At 39.9% G+C, this 13,144-nt stretch overlaps 1 protein-coding gene across 1 annotated transcript; it reads right to left on the bottom strand.

Annotated features, from left to right (window-relative positions):
- Positions 1–90: 90 nt before the first annotated feature.
- LOC133646080 (ADP-ribosylation factor 4-like) lies at positions 91–12,613 on the bottom strand. Its single transcript, XM_062041075.1, has 6 exons — positions 12,377–12,613; positions 11,382–11,462; positions 11,171–11,280; positions 7,684–7,755; positions 1,379–1,504; positions 91–1,309 (listed from the first exon to the last, which is right to left on the bottom strand). The coding sequence occupies exons 1-6, from the start codon at positions 12,441–12,443 to the stop codon at positions 1,226–1,228; spliced, it is 540 nt and encodes a 179-aa protein (XP_061897059.1). The 5' UTR covers positions 12,444–12,613; the 3' UTR covers positions 91–1,225.
- Between the last annotated feature and the right edge of the window lie 531 nt (positions 12,614–13,144).

Raw genomic sequence — 13,144 nt, forward strand, 5'->3', positions numbered from 1 at the left:
TTAACACATTTTTATGCCTAATGTTATTGTGATGCCCCGCTGGATGCATTAAACAATGTAACAAGGTTTTCCAAAATAAATCAACTCAAGTTATGGGAAAAAAATGCCAACATGGCACTGCCATATTTATTATTGAAGTCACAAAGTGCATTACTTTTTTTAACATGCCTCAAAACAACAGCTTGGAATTTGGGACACGCTCTCCCTGAGAGAGCATGAGGAGGTTGAGGTGGGGGATAGCGGGGGTGTATATTGTAGCGTCCCGGAAGTTAGTGCTGCAAGGGGTTCTGGGTATTTGTCCTGTCGTGTTTATGTTGTGTTACGGTGCGGATGTTCTCCCGAAGTGTGTTTGTCATTCTTGTTTGGTGTGGGTCCACAGTGTGGCGCATATTTGTAACAGTGCTAAAAGTTGTTTATACGGCCACCCTCAGTGTGACCTGTATGGCTGTTGACCAAGTATGCGTGCATTCACTTGTGTGTGTGAAAAGCTGTGGATATTATGTGATTGGGCCGGCACGCAAAGGCAGTGCCTTTAAGGTTTATTGGCACTCTGTACTTCTCCCTACGTCCGTGTTTTTAAAAAGTCATAAATTTTACTTTTTGAAACCGATACCGATAATTTCCGATATTACATTTTAAAGCATTTATCGGCCGATAATATCGGCAGTCCGATATCATCGGACATCTCTAATTACAGATAATTATAAAGTGTTTTTCAAGTGCTTGCTGCCACAAAGAAAAACAAACAAATGCTACTTGATCATGTCATGCTAACGCCTGGTCTATGTTAGTATGTTGCTAGACTGGACCAACGAGAATGACGGTTGTTTAGGGTCATGCAAACTACAAGTTGCTTATAAAAGCATCCAACTTCTGCTCCCCAAAAAAAGATTGCGATGGTGTAAGAGGGCAAAAGGAAGGCACAATGTTCCTTTGTGGATTCATTTAGTGGCAGGCAACACGGTTCACTGAATGTTAGGCCACACGACCATCAACTGTTCAAGAATTCAGTTGCATTGTGTTCAAAAGGATTGCTGGTCTTAGAATGGAATGCAAAGGTAAGAAGAATAAGCAAACTAAACAAAGATAATATGGAATAGGCTTCAAAATACAAAATCCAAAAACATCCTCCTACTAGTCTGCAGCATTGTCTGCCGCCGGAAGACCAAATGTTTCCCGATTGAATGTCCATAAAAAGGCTCACTCTTTCATCCGTCCGGTCCATCTACTTGGACAGCTCTGTGGAAAGCCAGTCCAGTCCTTCATACAGCCCGGTGCCTTGGGTGGCGCAGGTGGACTCAATGTGCCACTGTGGGGGATGCAATGAGGAAAGTGAGGAGAAGGATGCTTTCTGCACTGGGAGTCTGGAGTGACTTACAGCTTTGCTGCGGAGGACGTTGAGACCCAGTTTTTCTGAGAGCTCGCTGAGTGACAGGGCGTTGGGGAGGTCCTGTTTGTTGGCGAAGACCAGCAGAACGGCGTCGCTCAACTCCTGCTCCTGCAACTGCAAGCACAAACACAGGACTTGACAACACCAAATGTCACCGTGCGAGTCATTTGAAGGTGCAGCGTCATCCCGCCTCATAGGAATGTCATCTTCTCGGACTTGTTACGATGGATACTGGTGTTAGACCAGTGTTTTTCAACCTTTTTTGAGCCAAGGCACATTTTTTTCATGAAAAAAATACAGAGGCACACCACCAGCAGAAAAGGTTAAAAAATGAAACTCCACCAGGTTGTCGTGCCTTATTTTGAATTTGTTGTTGTTTCCTGTGTGTCGTGCTTTAGTTCCTGTCTTGCGCTGTTATTTTGGTGACCCTTCCTGTTTTGTTGGTGTTCTCCTGTAGCAGCTTCACGCCTTCCTTTGAGTGCTATTGCCCGCACCTGCTTTGTTTTCGCAATCAAGACTATTTAATAGGGGTGTAACAGTACGTGTATTTGTATTGAACCGTTTCGGTACGGGGGATCCGGTTCAGTTCGGAGGTGTACCGAACGAGTTTTCACACGGACATATTAAGTAGCGTAACGCACGTTGTGTAAACAATGCACACCGAGGCACAACACACGGCATGCTAGTAGCTAACGGGCTAGGATAGACTGACCATACGTCCTCTATTCACCAGACATGTCCTCTTTTGCGGAGCTGTCAGGCTCAAATGTCCGGCATTTTGAGTTAGGGTTGCGTGTATTTTCAATGTACGTTCAGGGTTAAGAAGGGGTTAAAAACAAAACAAATTGTGCGCGCAGCAGCATTGGTGAGGGAGGGGCAGAGACAGAGAGAGTTATGATAAATGCGCATGCGTCGCCAGGCTCTGCTTTTTATCCATAGATTTATCATATTTAATTTTTTTTAATCTATAGCAGGGGTGTCAAAAGTGTGCCCTGGAGGCCATTTGCGGCCCACAGCTAATGTTTTAAAGGCCCACGGCACAATCTAAAAATACTATTAAAATAAACAAAAACATAACAAAAGTGAAATAAAAAAGCTTAAAGGTTAAATGTAATTTAGAAAAAGTTGCAATGTTGACTAATAAAACAAAGCTGTTTTTTTTTCTTTCAAACTGTCATTGCTCAAAACATAATATTGAATCAAAATCAATGTTATTATGAATTATTGACCTATCCAAGGTTCCGATTACTTCACATCAAATATTCCACTAAGAAAAATATTTTTGTTGGAAGATTTTGCAAATTTGGTAAATAAATAACCCAAAAATGTATATTTTGTTGTTTTCTTACTGTACCGAAAATGAACCGAACCGTGACCTCTAAACCGAGGTACGTACCGAACCGAAATTTTTGTGTACCGTTACACCCCTAGTGTTAGACCAGTGTTTTTCAACCTTTTTTGAGCCAAGGCACATTTTTTTCATAAAAAAATTCCGTAGGCACACCGCCAGCAGAAAAGGTTAAAAAATGAAACTCCACCAGGTTGTCGTGCCTTATTTTGAGTTTGTAGTTTCCCGTTTGTCGTGCTTTAGTTCCTGTCTTGCGCTGTTATTTTGGTGACCCTTCCTGTTTTGTTGGCGTTTACCTGTAGCAGCTTCACGCCTTCCTTTGAGTGCTATTGCCCACACCTGCTTTGTTTTCGCAATCAACACTATTTTAAGTTGTGCGTACGCTATCTTTCTTTGTGGGGACATTGTTAAGTTAAAGTTAAAGTACCAATGATTGTCACACACACTAGGTGTGGTGAAATTTGTCCTCTGCATTTGACGCATCACCCTTTATCACCCCCTGGGAGGTGAGGGGAGCAGTGGGCAGCAGCGGTGCCGCGCCCGGGAATCATTTTTGGTGATTTAACCCCCAATTCCAACCCTTGATGCTGAGTGCCAAGCAGGGAGGTAATGGGTCCCATTTTTATAGTCTTTGGTATGACTCGGCCGGGTTTTGAACTCACAACCTACCGATCTCAGGGCGGACACTCTAACCACTAGGCCACTGAGTAGGTTGATTGTCATGTCATGTACGGATGTGCGTTGTGGACGCCGTCTTTGCGCCACAGTAAGTTTTTGCTGTCGTCCAGCATTCTGTTTTTGTTGACTTTGTAGCCAGTTCAGTTTTACTTTTGTTTTACATAGCCATCCCTATGCTTCAGTGCCTTTTCCTAGCGGGACTTGCCTTTTGTTAATTTTTGGTTTAAGCGTTACATACCTTTTTACCTGCATGCTGTCTCCCGCTGTGCTCTGCATATTGGGATCACGACAAACCATCCTCGACGCGTTCCGACTTCTACAAAGCAATGAACTACCTGCTGCCACCTACTGATATGGAGTATTACAAGAGTACCCTGCCAAGCTCTACACAGCACAGGCACTAGACAACGGCACATTATTATGATTATTGATTTGCAAAAAATATTTTTTGGACCAATTACCGTATTTTTTGGAGTATAAGTCGCACCGACCGAAAATGCATAATAAAGAAGGGAAAAAATATAGAAGTCGCATTTTTGGGGGAAATGTATTTGATAAAACCCAACACCAAGAATAGACATTTGAAAGGCAATTTAAAATAAATAAAGAATAGTGAACAACAGGCTGAATAAGTGTACGTTATATGAGGCATAAATAACCAACTGAGAACGTGCCTGGTATGTTAATGTAACATATTATGGTAAGAGTCATTCAAATAACTATAACATATAGAACATGCTATACGTTTACCAAACAATCTGTCACTCCTAATCGCTAAATCCCATAAAATCTTATACGTCTAGTCTCTTACGTGAATGAGCTAAATAATAATATTAGGGCTGCAACTAACGATTAATTTGATAATCGATTAATCTGTCGATTACTACTTCGATTAATAATCGGATAAAAGAGACAAACTACATTTCTATCCTTTCCAGTATTTTATTGAAAAAAAAACAGCATACTGGCACCATACTTATTTTGATTATTGTTTCTCAGCTGTTTGTGATTGTTGCAGTTTATAAATAAAGGTTTATTAAAAACATTTAAAACTTTTTTTTTTTTAATTACAAAAAAAACTTCTGCGCATAGCATAGATCCAACGAATCGATGACTAAATTAATCGGCAACTATTTTAATAATCGATTTTAATTGATTACTTGTTGCAGCCCTAAATATTATTTGATATTTTACGGTAATGTGTTAATAATTTCACACATAAGTCGCACCCCCGGCCAAACTGAAAAAAACTGCGACTTATAGTCCGAAAAATACGGTAGATGAAGTTGCATAATTTCCCATGGCACACCAGACAATATCTCACGGCACACTAGTGTGCCGCGGCAGAGTGGTTGAAAATCACTGTGTTAAACAATGCCAAAGCCTCTATTTTGTCAAATCAGAAGGTCGACTTGTTACAAAATTTGACGTCCCCAAAATCCAGCGCTAAGATGTGTACAGTGGATCCGCATATATCTGCAATTCAGAGTTTGGGACCCCCACAAATGAGTTAATTTAACCAAAGGCTGGTTCTTCCATAGAAAACATCTAAAAAATGGACAAATGTATGACGTGTGTATGTTGCTACAGAAGCACAACTTGCATTCAAAACATGCAGCGAGGTGAATGCAAGTTGATACGTGATCGGTAAGTCGCTAATGCAAAGCTGTGCGGCTGACTCAGTGGCCTAGTGGTTAGAGTGTCCACCCTGCGATCGGTAGGTTGTGAGTTCAAACCTCGGCCGAGTCATACCAAAGACTATAAAAACGGGAGATGTTACCTCCCTGCTTGGCAGTCAGCATAAAGGGTTGGAATTTGGGGGTTAAATCACCAAAAAATGATTCCCGGGCGCGGCCACCGCTGCTGCTCACTGCTCCCCTCACCCCCCCCCGGGGGTGAGGGTGATGGGTCAAATGCAGAGGATAATCTCACCACACCTAGTGTGTGTGTGACAATCATTGGTACTTTAACTTTAACTAATGTTAGCGCAGCTTGTAGAAACGCCTTCTGGAACAGCTACCCTGCTGAGCGCAGGCGCATACACTTTTTTTTTTTTAGGTCAGAAGAAACCGGAAGTTGTGAAGCAAGGTTGGTTGTAAGAACAAAAGACACTCGCTCTCTGCAGCGCAGGAAGTGATCACTGATTAGTGGGAGTGACACACGAACAGCCAAATTATTACCATGAATTGATTAACGTGGACCCCGACTTAAAACAAGTTGAAAAACGTATTCGGGTGTTACCATTTAGTGGTCTATTGTACGGAATATGTACTGTACTGTGCAATCTACTAATAAAAGAATCAATCAAATCAGTATTAACAATCCTATTTTGCATGGAGTGAGAAGAGAAAGTAAAAATGAGTGCTGTAGAGAGTGAATAAATTGTTGATAAACAGGAAAAGTCACCTCAACAGTATGGGGATTTTCAAAAAACGGACCGTAGTCAGACCAACGTGGTCTGTAAATGATCCAAGGCGCTGGTCCCTACCAAGATTGGTAATGCCACACCACCTTAGCTGTGCTTACCTGAGCACAGTCGTAACCTCCTGGCACTAAACCTGAAGAAAATAATTCTCAGGTTTCTGTATGTTTACATTCATTATCATTACTATTTTGTTACACTTTGTTAAACATATTCCTTATTTTTGCACCTTCATTTAAAAAGAGGTGATTGTGAAGTGTTCAATGTTTGTTAAATTGACTGCTTGTGTTAACATTTCCTTTCTGCCTTGATAGCTAAGGGGTTTATAATCAGAGGAAGGTTACATTTTGAATAAAAAATGTTTACATTATACGTTTTTCTCCAGGTGCTTTTTTTTCGATAAGTCATAAAAAAAATATCAAAAATGTTCGCTATCTACCGATATAAAACACTTATATTTAGGGGTGTAAAGGTACACAAAAATTTCGGTTCGGTACGTACCTCGGTTTAGAGGTCACGGTTCGGTTCATTTTTGGTACAGTAAGAAAACAACAAAATATAAATATTTTTGGTCATTTATTTACCAAATTTGTAAACAATGGCTTTATCCTTTTAACATTGGGAACACTATAATAATTCTGCCCACGTTAATCAACATTAAACTGCCTCAAGTTGTTGCTCAGATTAAATAAAATGGCAAAACTTTCCTTCTACATATAAAAAGTGCAACATTAAACAGTTTCAAGTCAACTCATCATGCTTAATTTATTACAGCATTTGGGAAGCCTGTGGTTGATTTTTATTATGTAAATGTTATATTTTTATCAACATGTGATAGCAGGGACCCTGCCATTCAAAACGCGGCTGCTCCATTACTAATGATTAATGTAACTATAGCTGAAAAAATGGTACAATAGCAATAGGAGAGACTATTTATCCCTGAACACCATGGAGTTTATGTAGGCTATATGATGCAGTTACATTATTATATAAACTATCAGACAGAAACTCTTCATTTAACATAATGTCCTTTTTTGCTGCTTCAACACAGCTCAATCAACACAGAAAAGGGTAAAGTGAAATAACAGACAGACAGGGCTTTGCTGTCCATAACACACACACACACCGCAAAATGAGCTAACGTTACGCTAAAAGCGAATTAGCCTTCACCTCAAGGACTGCGAGCGAGCTGAGCTGCCTTTTACATTTCTAGAAGGTCAACGGGCTCATAGTGATGTTACTAGTAGTTGACTGGGAGGTGTTTATTATAATTTGGGGAGAGTCCGCTGCCTGTTGATTACCTGCTAAACGCTAAGCACTGACTACATGCGCTCTGAATACGCACTGCTGATTGGCGGTTACCGCTCTGTTTGTAACCAATCAGATGGTTGTGTGGGTGGGACAATGCTGGGTGCTGTGTAGAGTACTGGCAGACAGAGGCAGAAGGAAGCGGAGGCGGCTACTTAATATTTTCGTGTGGAAACTCGTTCGGTACACCTCCGAACCGAACCGACACCTCCGAACCGAAACGGTTCAATACAAATACACGTACCGTTACACCCCTACTTATATTGTGATAAAGTTTCCATCCATATCGCCCAGCCCTACAAGTACCTACATGTTTTATTCTTTAAAATGTGTTAATACATGTTTGATGCACATTTAAGGCTTGAACCTGGATTGCTGTTGACCAACATTGAGCTTGTGTTTATTTGCCATTTCTTCTGACAGCGGGGATTTTACTGAATTTTCAAAATAACTGGATACTACAGCCTGAATATTCTCACTGACTATAAGTCTACCTTTAAAAATATATGAATTCTTAGTTTTGAGTTGCATACATACCATCTTTGAGAGCTCATCTGCAGCCTCGTTCACTCTTTCTTGGTCATTGCTGTCCACTACAAAGATGAGGCCCTGCCAGATAAAAGCAATATTGACATAGTTAGCTAATTGTATGCTTCCACGTTCATAAAAGTAAATAATCATTCGATCTATAATTTGCACAACAAAACATAAAAAGGAAGTTTAACATGAGCATTGAGCTAGCTGCACACATACAGTACAGGCCAAAAGTTTGGGCACACCTTCTCATTCCCAACACAAGTGATTGACCCAACCCCTTTAATAAAGCAAGAAATTCCACTAATCAACCCTGATAAGGCACACCTGTGAAGTGAAAACCATTTCAGGTTTGAAGCTCATGGAGAGAATGCCAAGAGTATGCAAAGCAGTAATCAGAGCAAAGGGTGATTATTTTGAAGAAACTAGAATATAAAACATGTTTTCAGTTATTTCACCTTTATTTGTTAAGTACATAATTCCACACGTGTTCATTCATAGCTTTGATGTGACAATCTACAATGTAAATAGTCATGAAAATAAAGAAAACACATTGAAATGAGAAGGTGTATCCACACTTTTGGCCTGTACTGTATATAGTAGACATAGCGTGTGGTGTTTTAACTGAACACACTGAGATCACATGCTTTAAATGACTGGTGTGGTGAGTAACAACATTTAAGTGAGACAAACACATGACTAATCAGAGTATACATCGCTTTGTCTGAGACTTTGGTTTGATTAGCCCCAATACCTGTGTGTTCTGGAAATAATGCCTCCACATTAGCCATAATACCTGTGTGTTCTGGAAATAATGCCTCCACATTAGCCATTATACCTGTGTGTTCTGGAAATAAGGCCTCCACATTAGCCATAATACCTGTGTGTTCTGGAAATAATGCCTCCACATTAGCCATAATACCTGTGTGTTCTGGAAATAATGCCTCCACATTAGCCATTATACCTGTGTGTTCTGGAAATAATGCCTCCACATTAGCCATTATACCTGTGTGTTCTGGAAATAAGGCCTCCACATTAGCCATAATACCTGTGTGTTCTGGAAATAATGCCTCCACATTAGCCATAATACCTGTGTGTTCTGGAAATAATGCCTCCACATTAGCCATTATACCTGTGTGTTCTGGAAATAATGCCTCCACATTAGCCATAATACCTGTGTGTTCTGGAAATAATGCCTCCACATTAGCCATAATACCTGTGTGTTCTGGAAATAAGGCCTCCACATTAGCCATAATACCTGTGTGTTCTGGAAATAATGCCTCCACATTAGCCATAATACCTGTGTGTTCTGGAAATAATGCCTCCACATTAGCCATAATACCTGTGTGTTCTGGAAATAATGCCTCCACATTAGCCATAATACCTGTGTGTTCTGGAAATAATGCCTCCACATTAGCCATAATACCTGTGTGTTCTGGAAATAATGCCTCCACATTAGCCAGAATACCTGTGTGTTCTGGAAATAATGCCTCCACATTAGCCATAATACCTGTGTGTTCTGGAAATAATGCCTCCACATTAGCCATAATACCTGTGTGTTCTGGAAATAATGCCTCCACATTAGCCATAATACCTGTGTGTTCTGGAAATAATGCCTCCACATTAGCCATAATACCTGTGTGTTCTGGAAATAATGCCTCCACATTAGCCATAATACCTGTGTGTTCTGGAAATAATGCCTCCACATTAGCCATAATACCTGTGTGTTCTGGAAATAATGCCTCCACATTAGCCCTTATACAGTGGTTCTTAACCTTGTCGGAGGTACCGAACCCCACCAGTTTCATATGCGCATTCACCGAATCCTTCTTTAGTGAAAAAATAAAATTAAAAAAATGTCAAATTTAAGACAAAGTTATGTTTTTTTTACTGGTGCACAAAATGAACACGTGCATGGGCATCACCTTATTCAAAGAACAAAACCAACAGCATGAACTCACAACAAATTACACGCCTGCAAATCAGATGGAAATTAGAGGGAACATTGTTTGGGGGTATCCATAATATGCCGATAGGGAGAAGTTTTTATTTTCACGATGAGTTGGGTGTGTCTTGACCTTCGCGGCAGACTCACCGAACCTCTAGGGTTCGATCGAACCCAGGTTAAAAAACACTGCCCTAATACCTGTGCAGTGTTTCCCCCAGAAAATGTGTTAGTTAAGGTGGTGTCTCTCCAGGGGGAAGGGGGTGGGTGGGTGTAAGGAACAGCGTAACTTGGCCTGTCGCCATCACGTCTCCATCTCATCGCTGCCACCACAGCCTGGGGGGGGGGGGGGGGGGGTAATAGACTACAAACTGTGGTGACGTAGGCCGGCTTCGTCGCGTGAAGAAGCCTACAATTTTTGGTTGTGTTTTCCGCTCCATATGCTGAATGCCGATATACTATATATATATCTCGATATTTTTTCCGTTAAGTAAAAACAATACACAAAACAGTCCGAGTTACCTGAGATACTAAGTATGTCATTATTATGACTTAGTAAGTCAATATTTTGACTTAGTAATTTACTAAATCAAAATAATGACTTACTAAGTCAAATTAATGACTTACTGTAAGTAAGCGTTTCCAATAAGCGTTTGAAAAAGAGTTAAAAGTGGGGCCACATGCTGACATATGCTCAACTCATCATGCTTAATTTATTACAGCATTTGGGAAGCCTGTAGTTGATTGTTATTATGTAAATGTTATTTTTATCAACATGTGATAGCAGGGACCCTGCCATTCAAAACTAGACTGCTACATTACTAATGATTAATGTAACTATAGCTGGAAAAAAATAGTACAATAGCAATAGGAGAGATTATTCATCCCTGAACACCATGGAGTTCATGTAGGCTATATGATGCAGTTACATTATTATACCCACTATCAGAGACAGCTTCAGGAAACTCTTCATTTACATATTGTCCTTTTTTGCTGCTTCAACACAGAAAAAGGTCAAGTGAAATAACTTAGTTGTTAACTGTAGGTCAATAATGCTTGTTTTTCTCTCAAACAGACAGGGGTTTTCTGTCCGTAACACACACACACTGCAAAATGAGCTAACGTTACGCTAAAAGCTAATTAGCCTTCACCTCAAAGGACTGCGAGCGAGCTGAGCTGCCGCTTATGTTTCTAGCACGTCAACGGGCTCATAGTGATGTCACTAGTAGTTGACTGGGAGGTGTTTATTATAATTTGGGGAGAGTCCGCTGCCTTATGCTCACCTGCTAACCACCTTTCTGCTCACCCCACCACAGGAGCACTGACTCCATGCGCTCTGAATACGCACTGCTGATTGGCTGTTACATGCGTTCTGAATGCGCACTGCTGATTGGCTGTTACATGCGTTCTGAATGCGCACTGCTGATTGGCTGTTACTGCTCTGCGTGTAACCAATCAGATGGTTGTGTGGGAGGGACAATGCTGGGTGCTGCAGAGACGTACTGACAGAGGCTGAGGCAGAACTAAGCGGAGTTTACACTTTACCTGTGTGTTCTGGAAATAATGCCTCCACAGGGGCCTGATCTTGTCCTGACCGCCCACATCCCAGACTGTGAAACTGATGTTCTTATACTCTACGGTCTCCACGTTGAAACCTGTCCAAGGAGGAAATAAAAATAAAAGGTAAACGAGGTTGTGTACAATCAGAAGCAATATTAATTAGCATTGAGGTGATGACAAAGTCCCCATGTCTTACCAATAGTGGGGATGGTTGTTACGATTTCGCCGAGCTTCAGTTTGTATAAGATGGTGGTTTTCCCGGCGGCATCTAGTCCGACTAGGGACGGGAATGTTGAGAAATGACAAGTTACAACACGGGAGGATGACAACATGTCAGATATTACATAATAAAACAAAGATAGACATTACAACTTGCTTTTTTTTCAAAACAGGGATGCTAACAATATATTATGGTTAGGGCCTCGTCTAGTCCCTAAATAGCTTTTGTTTTGCTCGGTAGAAACCGAATCAATTCATTTTGCCTTTGAGCATGACATTTTTTCTTAATTTTGTTTTCTAATGTTATACCCCTGCCCTAAAAATACTTTCACAAACTGTGGGGTTTTTTTAAAAAATGGAAACTGGCATGGAAAAACAATGTCAAAAATGACTACTCTGTCGCCTAAGTTCTACATAATATTGCACAAGACAATTAATTGGAAACTATTTTGTTGAAAATAAGGCAAAGTATGTAGATGTGTAAAAGAAGAGTTGAAAATAAGGCAGAATATGTACATATCTTCCAGAGTTAAAAAATAAATAAGTAGATATGTTTCAAAGAAGAGTTAAAAATAAGGCAGAATATGTAGATATGTTTCAAAGTGAAAAATAAATATGTAGATATGTTTTAAAGAGTTAAAAATAAATATGTAGGTTTCAAAGAAGAGTTAAATAATTGTTTCAAAGAAGAGTTAAATTATTATTTAATTTACTTCCCTGCGACAGCAGAGAAAAACGTCGAATTCCAGTCGACAAACTGCCTTTAAAAATTAACTCATTTGTTTATTGACTCTTGACTATTTTACCACTTTTACGCCACTAAAGTAAACTTTACTATGTTGTCCGTCAATTGGGAGCCCTTGTTTATGTATTTTTTTCAAACTTTAACATGTGAAAACGACGAGGCTTCGAGCAAGCTAGCAAGTAGCTAAGCTAAGCTAACCGTCAAAACAACGCTTTTTTTAAACTCACCCATCAAAATCCTCATTTGTTTTTTGCCAAAAAGTCTTTCGAAGACTGAAGATAATGTCAGCCCCATGAATGGAGTGTGGTGTGTGATTGTTTGGGTAAAAGGTGGATGTTAAAGCCCCGTACAAAGCGTTGAGGTTGTTTCACCAGGAGACTCTGCCACGTCCGGCCAACGTGGAACCCGTGACGTCACCGCTTTCAATAAACTTTATCCACAACAACGGAACAGGAACCTGTGACGTCACCGCTTTCAATCAACTTTATCCACAACAACGGAACAAGAAATATCGCGCACATTTTTTTTACGGACGTTTTTAAAATGTGAACATAACACATCAACCCACTAAATTATGTTACCGTAAATATTGTCTAATTATATATGATCAAACATTCAAACCATTTTTTAAATAGAAATAAATACTAAGTTATCCATCCAATTGTGCAATGTTAAAGTAGCAATAGATTTCATGGTCAAATTGTGACATTTACTGTGCTTTTTACAGCATTTTTCTGTAAATGAAAAAAAACTGTACTTTTTTTACTGTAATAAACTGGTGCCGTTTTGGCATTTACAGTAATACACCAAAAAAATTACAATTGTTGATTTGGGGGGGGGGGGGGGCAAACAAACTGGCAGCTCAGGTGCCAACATTTTACTGTAAAATTGCAGGGTTTTTTTTATTTACAGTAAAAAAAACAAATTTACATTTTATAGTAAAATTCTGGCAACTGAGCTGCTTTTTTTAACCATAAAAACAGCAGTATTGTTTT

Source organism: Entelurus aequoreus, linkage group LG03 (assembly GCF_033978785.1).
Source record: "Entelurus aequoreus isolate RoL-2023_Sb linkage group LG03, RoL_Eaeq_v1.1, whole genome shotgun sequence".
Taxonomy (NCBI): Eukaryota; Metazoa; Chordata; class Actinopteri; order Syngnathiformes; family Syngnathidae; genus Entelurus; species Entelurus aequoreus.

Excerpts from the sequence above, each read along its gene's own strand:
- LOC133646080 (XM_062041075.1), bottom strand. The coding sequence starts at position 12,443 with ATGGGGCTGACATTATCTTCAGTCTTCGAAAGACTTTTTGGCAAAAAA. Across the intron at positions 11,463-12,376 it reads ACAAATGAGGATTTTGATGG|TCGGACTAGATGCCGCCGGG; the intron begins GTGAGTTTAAAA and ends TCCCGTCCCTAG. Across the intron at positions 1,505-7,683 it reads CAGATGAGCTCTCAAAGATG|TTGCAGGAGCAGGAGTTGAG; the intron begins GTATGTATGCAA and ends TTGTGCTTGCAG.